Genomic DNA, 20,506 nt, shown 5'->3' on the forward strand with positions numbered 1-20,506 from the left:
CAGCAGGAGCTGGGATGAAAATACTTAATTTCAAAAAGGCAAATTTTGATGGAATAGGGGATAAACTAAGAAGGATACATTCCTGAAAAAAGTTGAAAAATGGAAAACATTTAAAACTATATTAAATATGAAAAAAATATATACAAAAGAGAATTAATCACAAGCTAAACCAGCAGTCTCCACAATGGCTAAACAGATAAATTAAAATAGACATTTGAAAGAAAAGCATAAGATATAAAGCCCACAAGGAGAAGAACTTTGAAAGGAGTTAAAAAAGGCACCAGGGATGTAACAATATGAGAGATATAGCAAAAGTTGTTGAGCACAATAATAAAAAAAGTACAATAACATAGGGAGGGAGTTAGATATACAAAAGAAAAAAATTGAAGATGGAATAGTTCAAATGCCATGGTTAAGTACAATAAGTTCAACAACAACTACTTGTATTTATATAGCGCCTTTAATGAAGTAAAATGTTCCAAGGTGCTTCACAGGAGTGTTTTAAGACAAAACAAATAAATTTGACACCGAGCCACATAAGAAGAAACTACAGCAGAAGAATCCATAGTTATTGAAGCTTGGTCAAAGAGGTAGGTTTTAAGGAAGGTCTTGGAGGAGGTAGCGAGGTGGAGAAGTTTAGGGAGGGAGTTCCAGAGCTTGGGGACTAGGCAGCTGAAGGCATGGCCACCAATGGTTGAGCGGTTATAATCAGGGATGCTCAAGAGGGCAGAATTTGAGGAGCGCAGACATCTCGGTTGCGGGGGAGATGGGGGTTGTGAGTCTGAAGGAGATTACCGAGATAAAGAGGGGCGAGGCCATGGAGGGATTTGTAAAGGATGAGAATTTTGAAATCGCGGCATTGCTTAACCAGGAGCCAATGTAGGTCGGCGAGCACTAAGGGGCACAATGGACATGATCTTCACCGCGCATCAAATTCAAGAGAAGCACCAACCTCTGTACATGGACACCTTTGACCTCATAAAGGCCTTCGACACTGTCAACCATGAGGGATTATGGAGTGTCCTCCACAAATTTGACTGCTCGCAAGTTTGTCACCATCATCCGCCTGCTTCACGATGACGTGCAAGCCATGATCCTGACCAACGGATCCACACAGACCCAACTCACGTACGGACCGGGGTCAAGCAAGGCTGTGTCATCGCACCAACACTCTTCTCGATCGTCCTTGCTGCAATGCTCCATCTCACCCTCAGTAAGTTCCCCGCTGGAGTGGAGCTAATCTACAAAACAAATGGGAAATTGTTCAACCTCCGTCGCCTCCAGTCCAAATGCAAGGTCATCCCATCCTCTGTCATTAAATTACAGTATGCAGACGACATTTGGGTCTGCGCACATTCAGAGGTCGAACTCTAAACCATCGTCAGCACCTTCACCGTGCACGAGAGCATAGGCTTTACACTAAACATCTGTAAGACAAAGTCCTCTACCAACCTGCCCCCGCCACACAGTACTGCCCCCGATTATCAAAATCCACGACAAGGCCTTGGACAACATGGATCATTTTCCATACCTCGGGGAGCCTACTGTCAACAAGAGCAGATGTCGATGACGAAGTCCAACATTGCCTTCAGTGTGCCCAGTGCAGCCTTTGGTCGCCCAAGGATGCGAGTGTTTGAAGACCAGAACCTCAAACCCAGCACCAAGCTCATGATCTACAGAGCAATAGTGTTAACCGCCCTCATATGCTTCAGAGACGTGGACCATGTACAGCAGGCACCTCAAAGCACTGGAGAAGTACCACCAACGCTGCCTCCGCAAAATCCTGCCAATCCATTGGCAGAATAGGCGCTCAGGCCAACATCCCCAACATCGAAGCATTGACCACACTTGATCAACTCCGATGAACGGGCCACATCGTCCGCATACCCGATATTAGACTCCCAAAATAAAGCACTCTACTCAGAGCTCCGACACGGCAAGCGAGTCCCAGGTAGGCAGAGGAAACGCTTCAAGGACACCCTCAAAGCCTCCTTGGAAAAAGTGCAACATCCCCACCTACATCTGGAAATCCCTGGCCCACGGCTGCTTAAAGTGGAGGAGAAGCATCTGGGAAGGCGCCAAACACCTCGAGTCTCTTCGCCGGAAGCAAGCGGAAGCCGAGCGCAAACGGTGAAAGGAGCGCACGACAACCCAAGCACCCCACCCACCCACCCATCCCTTCAACCACAGTCTACCCCACCTGAGAAGTCGTATTAGTGTGGGTGCAAGTCATCCTTGACTCTGAGGGACTGCCTAAGCAGAAAAGATGTGTGAGCGGGACTTGGTGCGAGGCATGTATGAGGCTTTCAGCAGCAGAGGAGCTGAGACGGGGGCGGAGGCGGGCAATGTTATGGAGGTGGAAATCGGCGGTTTTAGTAATGCCACGGATATGTGGCTGGAAAATCATTTCGGGGTCAAATGACATCTAGGTTGCGAAAAGTCTGGTTCAGCCTCAGACAGATGCTAGGGAGAGGGATGGAGTCGGTGGCTAGGGAACGCAGTTTGTGGCGGGGACCAAAGACAATGGCTTTGGTCTTCTCAATATTTAATTGGAGAAAATTTCTGCTCATCCAGTACTGAATGTCGGACAAGCAGTCTTGACAATTTAGAGACCGTGGAGAGGTGTGGAGAAGTAGAGCTTGGGTGTTGTCAGCGTACATGTGAAAACTGACGGTGTTTTCGGATGATGTTGCCAAGGGACAGCAGATAGATGAGAAATAGGAGGGGGCCAAGGATAGATCCTTGGGGAACACCAGAGGTAACGATGCGGGAATGGGAAGAGAAGCCATTGTCGGTGATTTTCTGGTTACGGTTACATAGATAAGAATGGAACCAGGCAGGTGCAGTCCCACCCAGCTGGACGGTGGAGAGGATGGAGTGGTTAACCATGTCAAAGGCTGCAGACAGGCCCAGAAGGACAAGGAGGGATAGTTTGTGACTTTGATTAAAGCCGTTAAGGTACTGTGGCGGGGCGGAAACCAGATTGAAGGGATTTAAACAGAGTTCACAATCACATTGGTCAACAAATGTGACTCGGAACAAATTAAGATCTCTGAGACTAACAATCAAAAACAGTGTCTTCATACCTTTAACATTTGATTTATAGATTTGGGTTAATGAATATCTGAACTAAACTATTGCAGAAGTGGTAAGAATTTTTACCAAATATCAGTTCCCAATAAGTAGATTGACTGGAGGTTAAAAAATGTCTTCCTACAACTTGTTGCAGACTTGTTTGAACCTTGTAAAGTTGATGTGCATTTGGGATGATCCATCACTGTTGACGAAAATACCTCGGAGTGGGAAAAAGGTTTACATATAAATTTAATTAAAAAAAAAAAACTTTGTCTTGGAATGAAGAAATATAAAAATACACTCTTTACACATGAACTCAATAGATTTTGGATCTTGGTAAGTTGAGTGTTTTTTTTTCTTCTTTGTTCTCTGGATGTGGACAATGTTGTGGACAATGTTGTCAAGGCCACAGTTATTGCCCATACCTATTCCTGAGAAGGTAGTGGTGGGCCTTATAAGAACCACTGCAGTCCTTGTGATGATGGTGCTCCCGCAATAGTAAGTAGGCTATTCCGGATATTGATCCAGCAACGACGAAGGAATGATGCATTTTCAGAAACTAATCAGGGTAAGGTAGGTCTGCTTCAGCATTTCACATAATATTACTGTAATATCATGAGAATTCTCTTTTGTAATACTGTTTCATCTCTTTAGTGAAGACTGGCAAATGTCTGGTTCTGGTTCTGAGGAGGAGGAGGAAGAAGATCGAGAAAAGAGTACCTCGGGAGACAGCGAGTCTGACTACCAGCCCAACAACAAAGTAAAAAGCAGGAAACCTCAGAACAGGTAAAAGTTTGAGGAAACTCTAGTTAAGAGTTGGAGGAGTCATACAGAGTAGATAGGCCCCTGGTCAATCACTGATCTCCACTAGATGATATTAAAGCTCCATAGTTTAGGGAGGAAAAAATTGGATAGGTTTCTCATTCTTGCACACAATCCCGTGCCCCTTGTTATAAGTGAGCATGTGTGCATGTCGGGTGAGCACAGGATCGAACTTGGATGTTGTGCCCCCTCTCACATCTGAGTAGCCTTCCCACATTCTTTGTCAAGACTAATGCTTGGAAAAAGTGCAGATAGGTCGGCATTGGGACTATACTGAGCAAGGAATTAATGCCTTCAGAAGATAATGGGAAGGAATTATGAACCAAAAAATAAGAGTTTGATAGTAAGTTCAATGTTTGTTCATGTGTTTAACTGGTGATTTCCAAAGCTGATGATTTGTGTTTATATATAAATTGTTATGTGCTATTGATAGCAACAGAATGCTTTCTAGAATTTCTAGCAAGGAACTTCTAGTAGAGGAAATCTGGTAGGCAGAAGAAGAAAATGCAGAGCCTACAGCATATTCCAAATTAGCAGCATATTGAGAGAAACAGACGTAATCAGTGAGGTCATTCAAACAGTTATCAATGTTACCTCAATTCTAAGATAGGTTAGCAAGGAATGAACCCAGGGGTTTTGTATGTGAATAATATATAATCTATTTTATTATACTGGATCTTCTGTAGTGTTCAGTGAGTAAGAGGATGAGAAAAATATTTTTTTAATATGTTATTGGGTAAGTGGGGTATAATGGATAAACATAAATGACTAAATAGATTACATTAGTTATTGAAGTTATATATATTTGAAAACATAGATTGTTTATATACATTTTAATATCATTTGAGGCTTGGGAATAAAGGAAATGTTCATTTAAAATAAATAAATTAATATGGGGAGGTTAACTTGTGCGCTGGGGAGGGTTTAATCTGATTTGGCTGGAGAATGGGCACCAGGATGAAATATGAGAGGGGAGAAACGAGGTGCACAGAGGACTGGGAGAGACAAACAGTCCTAGAATAAATAATAGTTCACAAATAGGAGGGATCGGACAGGGGGAAAATGCAACGCTGTTTAAGATGGGTTTGGAGTGTATATGCGTAAATGCATGGAGCATGGTAAATAAGGTTGGTGAGCTGCGGGCACAAGTCACCACATGGGACTATGATATAGTGGCAATAACAGAGACCTGGCTCAAAAAAGGGGAGAATTGGGAACTTAATATTCCTGGCTTCAAATTATTCAAGAAAGATATGGAAAGAAAAAAGGGAGGTGGGGTGGCAGTAATGATCAAAGAAACTATTTATAGCACTGGAAAGGGATGATGTAGTTGAAGGGTCAAATACAGAATCTATTTGATTAAAATGAGGGTACATGTTTCCTGAAAGTAAACGGCGAATAGAGAGGAGACAATAGGAGGGAGTCCAGAGTTAAAGTGAGAGGTTTCATGGTGAAATAAAGTTGATATAGGTGGGCGGAGTCGGCATGGAGCATTAGTTTGACGAAGTACCACATAATAGACTTGTTAGCAAAATTAAAGCCCATTGTATTTAAGGGACAGTTGTGCATGGATACAAAATTTGTTAAAGAACAGTAAGCAGAGAGTAGTGGTGAATGGTTGATTTTCAAAGTGGGGGAAGTATGTACTGGTGTTCACCAGGGGTCTGTATTATGGCCTTTGCTGTTAATATATCATAATAACCTGGACTTGCGTATACAGGGCATAATTTAAAAGTTTGCAGATGACTCAAATGTAAACAATGAGGAGCGCTGTTCCCTTTAAGCAGCGCAGCACACTGGACCTCCTATTCAGCCAGCTCACCGGCTTTTTTATGGAAAAAAAAATGCATGCATGGTATTTTGAATGGGCCGCACAGTCCCTTAAAGGCGCTGCACACGCAAACAAAATTAAAGGGATCATTGATAAGGAGACTAATAGACTTCAGAAGGACATAGACAGACTGGTGAAATGGGCAGGCGTGTGGCTAGAAAGGACGTGAAGGCTTTGGAGAGAAGAGATTTACTAGAATGGTTCCAGGTATGAGGGATTTCAGTTATGTGGAGAGACTGGAGAAGCTGGGATGGTTGTTCTTGGAGCAAAGAAGGTTAAGAGGAGATTTGATAGAGGTGTTCAAAATCATGAATGATTTAGAGAGTGTAAATAAGGAGAAACTGTTTTCAGTGGCAGAAGTGTTAATAACCATAGGATACAGATTTAAGGTGATTGGCAAAAGAACCAGAGGCGACATGAGGTATAAATAGCGAGTTGTTTGAGGATGGTGGAAGCAGATTCAATAAATACTTTCAATAAAGAATTCGATAAATACTTCCGAAGGGAAAAAAATTACAGGGCTGTCAGCAAAGAGCAGGGGAGTGGAATTAATTGGATAGCTCTACCAAAGAGCAGGCACAGGCATGATGTACTGAATGACCACCTCCTATGCCATATCATTCTGTTATTCTACATCAAGTAGATTAAATTGTATGTGAAAATGTATTTATATATAAAATATTTTATAGAATTATAGTGCATAATGTTTATGTAGTTTTTTAAAATTGTTTTCAAATCCTTCCATGACCTCTCCCCTCCCTATCTCTCTCATCTGTTCCAGTCCTACACCGCCCCCACCCTCCCGCCCCGGGATCACTCTGTTTCGCTAATTCTAGCCTCTTGAGCACCCTCGATTTTAATTGCTGCAGCATTGGCAGCTGTACCTTCAGCTGAGAAGCCTGTAAGTTCTGGAATTCCCTCCCTAAACCTCTCCGCCTCTCTAACTCTTCGCTATTTCCTCCTTTAAGACACCCCTCAAAACCTACCTCTTTGACCAAACTTTTGGTCATCTGCCCTAATTTCTCCTTGTGTGGCTCGGTGTCAAATCTTGTTTGATAACACTCCTGTGAAGTGCCTTGGAACGTTTTACTACGTTAAAGGTGCTATATAAATAAGTTATTGTTTAAATGGGAAGAGATATATATCAATAAATTATATATACACTCTGAAGTAAGTTGTGAACTTATTTGCACATTCAACGGCCTGATGCAAACTAACAGAATAGCCATGTCCAGGAGTACATCTCCCATGTGAAAGACTGCAGTTCTCGAGGTACACTAATGATTCTTTGTTTCACACTCTGGATTTTTGTCTGTTGGGGGAGAAAAGTGAAAAGAATTGTTTCTATCCCATCCACAACATTGTGACTGATCAGTCAATCTCATCAAAGACCATATTCAGTCATCAGTCACATTCTTTGTCCTGTTTAACCCCGAGCTGAACTTCAAACCCTGTTCAATGACAGTTGGCAGGAATAATCAAAGAGAACTACAGGTTTGGAAGAGTGAAAAATTGGAAAGTAAACAGATAATTCAGCTTTCTTCCAGGAAAATAGGTGGGGAATTAGCTGTTTTCAAAAATTTTGTCCATAACTATATGATTATCTGTGATTGTACTTGATCTTTGATTTGCCAGCGTTTTTTTAAAAAAGAACAATTTTTCAGTTATTTTGACCAGCGGCGCGTCCTAAGAAAAGTTCTGTCGAGGCCTGTAGGCCTTTCCATGGTAGGTAAGGAAAGGAGAAAACTTAGGAGCAGAGTAAAATGAGCAGGTCATTCAGCCCCTCAAGACTGCTTTGCCTTTCAATGATAAATGTGCCATATAAACTCCAGTTTTTCTTTATTTTGATCAGAGCTTGATGCAGCTGTACCGTAACTTCCACCCCTTTGTATTCCAGCTCTTGACTTGAAGGCTAACATTCCATTAACCTTTTAAATTATTTTTTGTAGCTGTCCACTAGTTTTTAGTGATTTTGGTAAATCTCTCAGCTCTTTCACGGTACCTAGCTTCTCATCATTTAGAAAGTTCTCTTGTCTGTCTTTCTTGGCTCACACCTCCCATATTGAACTCTATCTGCCACAGTTTTCCCCACTCACTTAATCTACAATGTCCCTTTGCAACTTTCAGTTCCCAGCTACATTACTTACTGTGCCACTTGGTATCATCAGCAAACTTGGATATTCAGCTCTCTCTTCCTCCTTCAAAGTCATTGATGAAAATAGTCAAAAACTGAGGCGCCTGGCGGACACCACTAGTCACACCCTGTCTGAATTGCAGGAATAGATCTTCAGAAAGAGGCTATTCTTGAAGTTTCATGCTTGGTTAAAACAAAATAGAACCATGATTATGTTGTGAAATGAAGTGCTAGTTAAGGTGATTAAAACATCTCCCCAACATGTCAACATCATGTAAGCTCTTTTCTACATTGCCAGACTATGGATTTGGCCTGATAATGTATAGTTATTTGAATCTATCTACCCATATTTGGCACAGGGTTATAGGAAGAGCAGGGCAGTGGGATTAGTTTTAGATTGCTGTAGTAAAGAGCCAACAGACATGATGGGCCATCCTCTTGTGCTGTAAACCTCTTTGTCTTTGGAAGTCTTTTTATGCAGCCATCAAAGGGCAAAGCCTCAGTGTAAAATATGTAAGCATCAATACTTGTGTGTGATGTAATATAACAATCCCTTTCTAGTTATTTGTATTATGAGGAGACTTGTTGCACAAAAAGTGAAGAGTAATGCGAGTCTTTTGGCAAACGTTAGTTATTTTTTGTTAAGTTTGCAGGTGACTAAACAGTATTAGTTTAATTCCAGAAAAATCTAGCTATCCTGAAGTTGTATACTTTGTATCTGAAGGATGATTCCAGGAGCTACAGATTTTGCTGAGAACTTCAGATAAGGGAATTCCAACACATTTACCCTGAACAAGATCAAGAAGTAGGCCAACAAAATAATTTTGAGCAACAGAGGGTGCTAGGGGCCAAGTCTGATCAGCAAAAGGTTTTTATGCGCAAGCTTCGGAACACTGAAGATGACACCGTGATCTGGAAATACCCATCATGGAGTGCATTTTTAAATTTCTCCCTGTATCTTCTGTAGGTAGTGGAGTGAGCTGGAGTCTGGACACTAGAAGCCCTCTGGTACGCCGTCCAAGTGGCCATTCCTCATGTATGATCCTATGCAGAGGGGTTGCCATGCAATTTGAGCACTGGGCCTAAAACTTCCATTACCCAATGCCTACACATATACAGAGGTTGGCTGGATAGCTATCAGGAGCAGAAACCCTATCAGATTTCCTCCCCCATCCCAGCTTGGCAAATCCCACTACCCTTCTGGGGGAGGGCAGAATATTAAATTGTCTTATCTTACAGCGTTCTTTCAATTTGAGAAAAAGGGTTTATCACGCATTTTGGCAAAGTTGTGGTTAACTTCGTCCTTGATTCCAGGTCTCCAATCTCCCTATAGTATACTAGTTAGACAGAATTAGAATGAATGTGGACGGAAAGAATAATTGCCTTTTGGACAAGGGCAGTCTTCATTTTCAAATAAAGTTTGCGTTTCGTGCCAACTGTGATTCTTTATTGTGCATACTTATTCAGGAGATAGTTTTTCCTGGGTATTTCCAAGTATCCCCAGCTTATCTTTACAGAAATGATCTGCACCCCTAATTTACATTTTCTTTTATACTATGTTTTACATTCTATGTTTTCAAGGTTTTTGACATGTTAGTGCTCTTTCCTTATAATGAACAAATGTGGTTTGGAATAGCTGTTTTATTTCTTTCCAAGTTTGTTTTTGTGTTCAAAATGTAGGTCATAGGGGACTGAATTATAACTCTTCCATCCATGAACCTTATGCTAAACTGCCTCCTTTTGGTTGAAAGAAATGAAAAAAATAAGTCAAAGGGACTGCAGCCTCAAAATGCAACGAGTTCTGCGTAAAAAGTTTCCTAAGAAGCATATCCAACTGACTTTGTTTCTCCTGTGAAATATAATCCTAACTGAAGGAATGAAGATTTCATCTGGAAGAGTTGAAATGTACCTTGTTGCTTAAAGATAGTTATTTATGAAGGTTTTAAATGAAACCTTTGTCCATTTGAGCCACTTTTCAAAACAATTGTAAATCTGGAACAAGAAAAGGCCACTGCCCATCAAGCCATTCTTCCACAAACCACATTTAATATGCTCGAATAGAATTTACCCAACCCCATAATTTTTCTGAGGAAGGCAACCAGCCACAGATAACACCCCCGCGCCCCCCCCCCCCCCACAAAGAAGTTTCTGCTCAACATTACAGGTAATCTATCAAAGCTGAAGGATACTCATCAAACTGTACAATATTATCAGTGGTCTTTAAAAGGAAGAAAAAGTCAAGTTCCATAGATAATTTGATCACCTATGAACTGCGAACTGTCAGTTTTGCTCTTCACCAGATGCTTATCTTTTTTTGCGAAGAATAGAAAATGTGCAACATTGAAATTATCAATCCTCCCCCAAAGTATGCCTTTTAGAACCATTATTGCTTAAGTGCCTATTTTGGTCTTTGTGAGATGTCAGGAAAATATACAGCTGGAAACTTAGAATTATGCACTTTAATTAAAGGGTCAAAACAAAAAAACTGAAGAAAGGAAAGGGACTAAAGAGACCAGCTGAATCATCAGACGATGACGATGACGAACACGATAAGAGGGGTTCTCGTCGCCAGGCAACAGTTAATGTCAGCTACAAGGAAGATGAGGATGCTAAAACAGATTCTGATGATTTGCTTGAAGTCTGTGGGGAGGATCTCCCTCCGCCTCCAGAGGAAGAAGAAGAATTTGAAACGTTAGAGAGAGTAATGGAATCACGAGTAGGACGGAAAGGAGGTATGTTATAACTCTTCAAAGGAGTATTAAAATACTACATAACTAATGACACATATTGGCTGGCAAACTGGTAAAATAGTTTTGCTATATAAATATAATTTGGCCATTGTGTGCATTGCTTGAGAGTATGACCTTAATGCACTTTCCTTCCTTCATGATTTTCTGATTACCCTTGATAGAATAGATTTGTTTGTATCCTATTACAACAAAAATGTATTGAAAATTTTAGTGTACTTATTTCAATAAGTCATTGGAAGACAATGGAATTGTGAAGCAGGAACCAGAAGGGTGTCAGTGCTATTTGATTTTTATCTGGCTTCTCAATGATAAGATCCTTCAGTTATTAGGTGAATATTCTTCTCCCCTCTTGCAGGTATTTACTCTTTGCTGGATTACGGTCCCACAGGCATTGGGTGGCCCCAGTATCTTGGCCCACGTGACTATTATGCAAAGACTTGTCAGTTCATGTGGTTGGCCTATTGCATTGCTATAGCGGGAGGGGGGCACAGTCGGAACATCACAGCCTAGCCTGATCCTGTCCCCATACAGGCAACTTCCAGCAGAGGTTGTTGGATGATGGTCAGGCATGGGACAATTCTGTTTTCTGCATGATTGGTATAGCATGTGACCGAATTTTAGAGCGCTTCAGTCTTTGACTATACTTTTGCAAAGTAAGTATTTAAAAAGATTTTGTGTAGAGTTGATTAAGACTCGTGCGAAAGGTTAATGAATATTTTTTTTTAAATTAAAATGATTTCCGTATTCATTTGGCAGGTACACCAGATGAAAAATTTAAATTGTATAAAGAAAGATTTTTCTTTTAAATTTCATTATTTTAAAATATTTCTTCATGTTTAGCAACTGGTGCTTCCACCACTACCTATGCAGTAGAGGCTGAAGGTAATCCCAATACTGGGTTTGAACCCTTGAGGGAGGTTGGAGAACGGCAGTATCTGATTAAATGGAAGGGATGGTCCCACCTCCACAACACATGGGAAAGTGAAGAAACACTTTTACAACAGAATACAAAAGGAATGAAAAAATTAGAGAACTACAAGAAAAAGGATGAGGAAACCAAACGATGGTAAGTAATGGAGATGAGAATATTTCCTTCTAGCAAAATCTGGCAGACATAAAACTTACTGAAACCATACATATTTTTGTATTAAGTTTTGTTCTGTTGCAACTTTACACTATTCATCTATGTTGGAATTCATTGTTACAGCCCCCCCCCCAAAAACAATTTCTACGTGGTAATGTAAAAAGGAAAGTTTTACTACCTGAGGTCAATTACAGCGCCGGGACCAATATCCTTGCAGGGAGTTTTGCTAGTGCTGTTGGGGAGAGTTTAAACTAGCTTGGCAGGGGGATGGGAACCTGAGAACGAATTCAAAAGGGAAGGAAGTAAAGCAGAAATTGGATAGCAAGAATCTAGAAAGCAAATCTGTAAGATAGAGGAAACGGGGCTTAGTATGTAGTAAACAAGGAGGTCATCCTGTGCTGAATGGTATATACTTTAATGCAAGGAGTATAGCGGATAAGTGTCTACCTGAGCCAAGTGCACAGGTAGACACTTGGGAGTATGACATTATAGTCATTACAGAAACATGGCTGAAAGAGGGGCAGGTTTGGCAGATCGGTATTCTTGGCTACAGGATTTTTAGACAAGATAGAGAGGGTAGTAGAAAAGGGGGGGGAGGTTGCGGTACTGATTAAAGAAACTATTACAGCGGTGAGGAGGGATGATATGTTAGAGGGATCATCAAATGAGGCCATATGGGTCGAATTGAAAAATAAAAAAGGGACAATCACACTACTGGGCGTGTATTATAGACCCCCAAACAGTGGGAGGGAGATAGAGGAACAAATATGTAGGCGATTTGCTGTGAAGTCCAAAAACCATTGGGTGGTAATTGGGGATTTTAACTATCCAAATATTGATTGGGACAAATTTAGTGTGAAGGGTATAGAAGATGCGGAATTCTGGAAATGCATTCAAGAGAACTTTTTTAGTCCGTATGTAGCAAGCCCGAGAGGGGGCGGTCTTGGATTTAGTTTTGGGGAATGAAGCTGGGCAGGTTGAAGAGGGGAGAGCACTTGGGTGCCAGTGACCATAATTCAGTCAGATTCAAGTTGGTTATGGATAAGGACAAGAATAAGCCTGGAATACAAGTTCCGAATTGGGGAAAAGCTAATTTTGCTAAGTTAAGGAGTGATCTGGCCATGGTGGACTGGAAACAGTTATTTGTGGGTAAATCAGTGTCGGAACAGTGGGAGGCATTTAAGGTGGAAGGCTCAGGCCAAACATGTGCCCTTAGAGAATAAGGCTGGGAAAAGTAATTCTAGAGCCCCCTGGATGTCTAGGGACTTACAAGGGAGGATTAAGAAAAAAAGGGACGCTTATGTCATTTATCAACGGCTAAATACTATAGAATCTTTAGAGGAATATAGAAAGTTAGAAACGTAGAAAATAGCTGCAGGAGCAGGCCATTCGGCCCTTCAAGCCTGCATCACCATTCAATATGATCATGGCTGATCATGCAACTTCAGTACCCCACTCCTGCCTTCTCTCCATACCCCCTGATCCCTTTAGCCGTAAGGGTCACATCTAACTCCCTTTTGAATATATCCAACGAACTGGACTCAACAACTTTCTGTGGTAGAGAATTCCACAGGTTCACAATTCTCTGGGTGAAAAAGTTTCTCCTCATCTCGGTCCTATATGGCTTACCACGTATCCTTAGACTGTGACCCCTGGTTCTGGACTTCCTCAACATCGGGAATATTCTCCCTGCATCTAACCTGTCCAATCCCGTCAGAATTTGATAAGCTTCTACGAGATCCCCTCTCATTCATCTAAATTCCAGTGAATGTAAGCCTAGTCAATCCAGTCTTTCTTCTTATGTCAGTCCTGCCATCTCGGGAATCAGTCTGGTGAACCTTTGCTGCACTCCCTCAATAGCAAGGATGTCCTTCCTCAGATTAGGAGACTAAAACTGCACACAATACTCAAGTTGTGGTCTCACCAAGGCCCTGTACAACTGCAGCAAGACCTTCCTGCTCCTATACGGAGATCCTCTCACTATGAAGGCCAGCATGCCATTTGCTTTCTTAACTGCCTGCTGTACCTGCATGCCTACTTTCAATGACTGACATACCATGACACCGAGGTTAAGAGGCACATTTAAAAAGGATATTAGGAATGTGAAGAGAGAGCACCAGAAATTCTTGGCCAGTAAAATTAAGGTTAACCCTAAGATGTTCTATAAATATATTAAGAGTGAGAGGGTAATTAAAGAAAGGGTGTAGGGCCTATTGAAGACCATGAGGATAATCTTTGTGTGGAGGCGGAAGATGTTGGGAGGGTTCTTAACGAATACTTTGCATCTATTTTCACAAAGGAAAGGGGCAATGCAGATACTGCTATCAAGGAGGGGTGTGATATTCTGGATGCAATAAATATAGTGACAGAGGAAGTATTAAGGGGTTTAGCAGCTTTGAAAGTAGATAAGTCCCCAGGCCCGGATGAAATGCATCCCAGGCTGTTGAGTGAAGTAAAAGAGGAAATAGCAGAGGCCTTGACCATCATTTTCCAGTCCTCTTTGGATCTGGGCATGGTGCTGGAGGATTGGAGGACTACTAATGTAGTACCCTTGTTTAAGAAGGGAGAAAGGGATAGGCCGAGTAATTGGGTGGGAAAATTATTGGGAAAAAATCCTGAAAGACAGGATAAATCTGCATTTGGTAAGGCAAGGAATAATTGGGGACAGTCAGCACAGATTTGTTAAGAGAAGATCGTGTCTGACTAACCTGATTGAATTTTTTGATGAGGTAACCAAGAGGGGTGATGAGGGTAGTGCGTACAATGTATATATGGACTTTAGCAAAGCTTTTGATAAGGTCCCACATGGTAGACTGGTCATGAAGGTTAAAGCCCATGGGATCTAGGGCAAAGTGTCCAGTTGGATCCAAAATTGGCTTGGAGGTAGGAAGCAAAGGGTAATGATTGATGAATGTTTTTGTGACTGGAAGGATGTTTCCAATGGGGTTCCGCAGGGCTCAGTACTGGGACCCCTGCGTTTTGTGGTATATATCAACGATTTAGATTTGAATATAGGGAGTATGATTAAGAAGTTTGTAGACGACACTAAAATTGGCTGTGTAGTTGATAAATGAAGAGGAAAGTCACAGGTTGCAGGAGGATATCAATCTACTGGTCAGGTGGGCAGAGCAGTGGCAAATGGAATTTAATTCAGAGAAGTGTGAGGTGATGTACTTTGGAAGGGCTAATACAGAAAGGGTGTACACATTAAGCGGTAGACCACTTAATAGTGTAGATGAACAAAGGGACCTTGGAGTGCTTGTCCACAGATCCCTGAAAGTAGCAGGCCAGGTGGATAAGGTGGTTAAGAAGGTATACGGAATGCTTGCCTTTATTGGCCGGGGCATAGAATATAAGAGCAGGGAGGTTATGCTTAAATTGTATAATACTTTGGTTAGGCCACAGCTGGAGTACTGCGTGCAGTTCTGGTCGCCGTATTATAGGAAGGACGTGATTGCACTTGAGAGAGTGCAGAGGAGATTTACTCGGATGCTGCCTGGAATGGAGAATCTTAGTTATGAGGACAGATTGGATAGGCTGGGTTTGTTCTCATTGGAACAAAGGAGGTTGAGAGGAGATCTCATTGAGGTGTACAAAATATTGAGGTGCCTGGACATAGTGGATAGTAAGGGTCTATTTCCATTGGTGGAGGGGTCTATTACGAGGGGGCATACTTTTAAGCTGGTTGGTGGAAGGCTTAGAGGGGATTTGAAGGGGGGCTTCTTTATGCAGAGGGTTGTGGGGATCTGGAACTCGCTGCCTGGAAGAGTGGTGGATGCAGAAACCCTCACCATTTTTAAGAGATGGTTGGATGGGCACTTAAAGTGCAGTAACCTGTAGGGTTACGGACCTAGAGTTGGTAATTAGGATTAGACTGGGTGACCTTTTGTTGGACGGAGCAGGTATAATGGCAGGGAATAGAACACGGCCAGGGTGATCTCCTGGACTAGTTTCAATCGCCTGGGTGGGTCGGAGAGGAATTTTCTCAGATTTTTTCTCCCTAAATTGGCCTGGGTTTTTATCTAGTTTTTGCCTCTCCCAGGAGATCACATGGCTCCAGTTGGGGTGGCGTGTAGAATGTTTTAGTATAAGGGGCGTCGCAGTTGTGGTGAGGCGGACTGGTTGGGCTGGGTGCTCTTTACCTTTCCGTCATTGTTCATAGGTTTATATGTAACCTTTAGGGCTGCTGACCAAGGGCCATGTGGCTCTTTGTTGGCCGGCGTAGACATGATGGGCCGAAATGGCCTCCTTCTGTGCTGTAAATTTCTATGTTTCTAACTTCTTTACCAGTAGGGTTGGATTTTCAGCTCATTTGTGCCCTGTTTAGCGCCTAGGCGGGACGCATAAACAATTTTTTGCTCGCAAAATGGGACGCACAACATTTTGCACCCGGGTGGAACTTTTGGCAGTGGTTTTGCAGTGGCGTTTTAGCGCCCGACCGATGTTTTCAGCGTTTGGATGACGTCAATCGTCGTGCAACATTGCGCTAGCGCTCCGAGCAGAACTTTCGAGCATATCTCCCGATTTAGCGTCCGCCCGGAAACCCGCCAGCAAAAACTAGTCGCACCCAGATCAGACCCAAGGCGCGCCCGATGCTAACGGCGCCATCTTTAAAACCGAGAATAGATAAGTTTAATGCTGTTTTGTAAGGGTATAAAATTGTTCAAGTTAATAAAAATGTCGAAGTTTACTACAGTACTGATCAATTTTTTTTCTGTAACTCAAAACCTAAGTATTTCTTTGGCATTTGGAAGGAATAGATAATGTCACATTTGACCTTGCTTTAGTGACTGTTAAACTTTCTGTTCTGAGCAAACTTTTTCTTGTGTTCATGGATCACTCTGTCAGCAGATGTTGCTCAGTTCATTGTCATTTACTGGGCTATTTTCGTCTCTTCAAAGCTTAATAATGGCTCACCACTGTCTTGTCTGAGATCAGCAAACTTCGTGCAGGCAAGTGCCTGAGAACTTTATGATCTGCAGACCTGTTTTTAATGTTCCATTTTCTTCATCTAGTGAAAGTGAGTGGAGGGGTCGGGAAAATCAGCCTGTTCTCACTCATCATCCATACGTGTGCAATTTCTAGGAGGTTCACTAAACCATCTGTTATTGTCTTGGGACATAAGCCAATTATATAGTGGCCATTGCTGTCTTGACTAATTCACTATCGAAAAGGATTGGGAAAAGCAGGCTGCATTTTTCATAGTGAAGTTTTATGTCAATTTATAGTTCGTTGTCAAGGACATTTTAAAAGATGGGGGCTATACTATGTTGGCCATTATTCCTGGCTGCTATATTTATATGTCGTTGAACTGCAAGAAGGCTTATTGATGATTATTTTGAACATAATCGAAGAGGACGCAGACGCATGGGAAGGAGGCCTTACTCCCAATGAGTTGACCGAGAACAGCGCTCATACCTGCAGCTTTTTGAAGCACAGTGCGTTAGAAGGCTGTGCTTCTGAAAAGAAGAGCTGACAGATATGCCAGTTCATAAATGCAGACCCAGAGCCTACCTGCGGCAACAGGACTGCACTGCCCGTCTTGGTGAAGGTGACTGCGGCACTTGCCTTCTATGCCTCCGGCTCCTTTCAGGCATCAGCGGGCGACCTATGCTCCATCTCGCAGCACGCCACACATTGCAGCATTCGCCAGGTGACTACTGCACTGTACGCACGCAGGATGGACTTCAGAAACTTCCCAATGACCAAGGAGGCCCAGAATGAGAGGGCTGTAGGTTTTGGACGATTTGCTAGCTTCCCCAAGGTTCAGGCTGCCATTGACTGTATGCACATCGCCCTGTGAGCACCTTTACACAATCCAGAGGTTTATCGAAACCGAAAGGGATTCCACTCCATGAACATACAGATTATCTGTGATCATACTCAGCGTATCATGGCAGTCAATGCCCAATATCCAGGGAGCATCCATGATGCTTTCATCTTGTGTGAGAGCACTGTCTTGGGCCTGTTCCAGCGTCAACCACAAGACAAGAACTGGATGCTGGGGACAAAGATTACGGCCTCGCCATCTGGCTCATGACCCCACCTCCAGAACTCTCAGACAGAAGAGAGCCATGCAGCCACATGCAACATTGTCAAACAGACAATTGGGGTGCTCAAGCAGCACTCCCGATGCCTGGACCACTCTGGAGGCTCCCTACAATACTCCCCATAGCAGGTCTCTGAGTTCATTGTGGTGTGCTGCATGCTACACAACTTAGCCATCATGAGAGGACAGGAATTGCCAATGGGGATTGCAGAACCACCTCCGGGGAGAAAGAGGAGCCTGGCGAGAAACCCATGCCACCACCATCCCCACCACAACCACAGGGGAGACATCATGGAAATTTTGCCGCTGCAAAAGCCTTGCGTCAGCAGCTCATAATTGAACGCTTTGCTTGAAAAGCGAATGGCCGTTTGACCGTTGCCTGCCCACTCTATCCTACCATGTTGACTCTTCCCCCTCTTATTCTGAAAATGCAACACTACAAAGGAACGGTTAATGTAAACAGATTTAATTAAAACTCTAAACTTTTAGAACTTTGTAAATGTTGAAACATTGGAAACTAATAAACATTGAGAACTTTTATAACTTAATAACATAATTTGAAAACTTAAAAAACTTTAATAAAATAACAAGAACAACACAACCCCTGCCCCAACGTCTTTTAGCACTGGGTCTTTTTCTCTCCCCCAAGCCCCCTCCCTCGCCTGCTCCCTCCAGCCAAAGTGGCAAGAGTTTGTGCAGCAAAACGGCCAGAGTCCTGCTGTGTTGGGGGGGAGAGACAATGGAGACACCGTTTGGGGATGCACTGGAGAAGCTCGGGGTATGGAAGGCCCGGCTTCTGACTGGTGAACCTCTTGCTCGGCGTAGCCAGTCACAGGGGATGTGGGTCTGGGTGTGACACTGGGGACTGCAGTGTCACTGGTGGAGGCCATCAGTAATGCGTAGGCATTGCTGGCCTCACAGGTTTCGCGGCTGGCACCAATAATCTGCAACCCTACCTCCTGTAATCATCACAGCTTCTCGATGCTCGCTGGAATCCTACCCAGAACATCAAGGAGCTGTCGGGTGAGATGGACCATTTCCCTGGACAGCCTCACCATGTCCAGTTCTGATTCTGCCTGTCTCAGCAGACCGACTTTGCTGACTCACCCTCCGGAGAGATGGCATACGGGATTTGACCCCGGAAGTGCATTGTTGCACAGCACTATCCCAGGAGCCTCGGATGTGTCAAAGCCCGAGAATGTAGCTTCATCCTCGGATGACATGTTTCCCAGTGCCGAAAGAGGTGTGGAGTGCATCTGCCCGTCCGTCCCCCTCCCCCTGCCCCATTGCAGTTGGTTCATCACTGCTTTCGTGTTCCTCCTCCTCCTCCTCCTCCTCTTCCCCCCCAGCCCCTCAACCCACATGATGGCCTGATGTGGAGGGTTCAGAAGAGGAATGCGGCGCCTGTGACTCTTCATCTGGAGGTAGAAAGCAACAGATCAGTGGTTAGCAGCAGGGTGACATGAGGAAGGTCACATAACACAGGTTCTTTTGAAGGACCTCCGCTACTCCATTATATGCAGTCCACAGACACTGCATGACATTGCCTCAACCCTAGTCCACAGACACTGCATCACATTGCTCCAACTCAGCCCAGGGAGTGTGCAGGACTTAGCTTCAGTATCCAAGAAGGGGTCAGCACCCCCACCAGCAGTTATCTGACTGGAGAGGCTGATGAAGCCTGCCACTCGCTCCTCCATGTCAGTCAGTGGCAGGGTGTGAGCCTGACCGCTGCTCCAGGCGGTTATAGGACGACTTTGCCTGCAACGATGAAAATGCGAATGGCTACCAGAGGATCCATCTGCTCTTGTCGCACACACAGCCACCAAAGCACTCATACCATACTGTATGAATGTAATACTCTGTTTAATGCCCTTGGAAATTGCACGTGGTTCATCAGGAGGACATCGAAGTACGGAAACATCTTACGAGATCTCGCAAAGCAATATTAATAATGTGTAAAGATCATTCATGGCAAATAGGGTGCCAAACTAAGCCTATCTATGTATCAGGCCAACATCCCCAGCAGCACACTCGACCAGCTACATTGGGTGGGTCACATTGTTCGCATGCCTGATACAAGACTCCCAGACCAAGCTCTCTACTCGGAACTCCTATATGGCAAGCAAGCCCCAGATAGGCAGAGGAAACATTTCAAGGACACCCTCAAAGCCTCCTTGATAAAATGCAACATCCTTACGAACACCTGGGAGTCCCTGGCCAAAGACCGCCCTAAGTGGAGGAATAGCATCCAGGAGGGCGCTGAGCACCTCGAGTCTCGTCGCCGAGAGCATGCAGAAAGCAAACGCAGGCAGCAGAAGGGGCAAACGGCAAACCAGTCTTCCCAGCCACCCTTTCCTTCAGCGACTGTCTGTCCCACCTGTGACAGAGACTAATTCCCGTATTGGATTGTTCAGTCACCTAAGAACTCACTTTTAGAGTGGAAGCAAGTCTTCCTCAATTTCGAGGGATTGCCTATGATGACCTATGTGTGATGAATTTAAGGAGGCAGCCCACAATCTTCTGAGACCCATCAACAGCATCAGAACAAATAGTGTGCCAGGTTTTTAATTTCAGTAACGAAGGAGTGCATGAAAGAAAATAGTACTCTGACGACCCTGGTCAGATCGTTACATCTTTTGCGACACTGCCGGTTTGAGGAACAGTGCCGGAAGCAGAGACCTCCTCTGTGATCTCCCTCCAGATCTTCTTAAAAATTGGTGGGAAGGGTCTACCTCCACCCCTCCTATGTAAGTCTGCC

General features: G+C 43.4%; 1 protein-coding gene across 3 annotated transcripts in view; it reads left to right on the top strand.

Moving 5' to 3' along the window:
- chd1 (chromodomain helicase DNA binding protein 1) overlaps positions 1 to 20,506 on the top strand; it is a 260,522-nt gene that overhangs the window by 96,574 nt on the left and 143,442 nt on the right. For 2 of the 3 annotated variants that reach the window (XM_070884355.1, XM_070884360.1), the window contains exons 6-8: positions 3,730 to 3,861; positions 10,332 to 10,594; positions 11,453 to 11,678. In XM_070884355.1, the coding sequence (XP_070740456.1) occupies positions 3,730 to 3,861; positions 10,332 to 10,594; positions 11,453 to 11,678 (621 nt within the window). The remainder of the gene's footprint in view (positions 1 to 3,729; positions 3,862 to 10,331; positions 10,595 to 11,452; positions 11,679 to 20,506) is intronic. The other variant, XM_070884362.1, reaches the window with a different exon arrangement.

The sequence above is a fragment of the Pristiophorus japonicus genome, chromosome 1 (genome assembly GCF_044704955.1).
Source record: "Pristiophorus japonicus isolate sPriJap1 chromosome 1, sPriJap1.hap1, whole genome shotgun sequence".
In the NCBI taxonomy this organism is placed as follows: Eukaryota; Metazoa; Chordata; class Chondrichthyes; family Pristiophoridae; genus Pristiophorus; species Pristiophorus japonicus.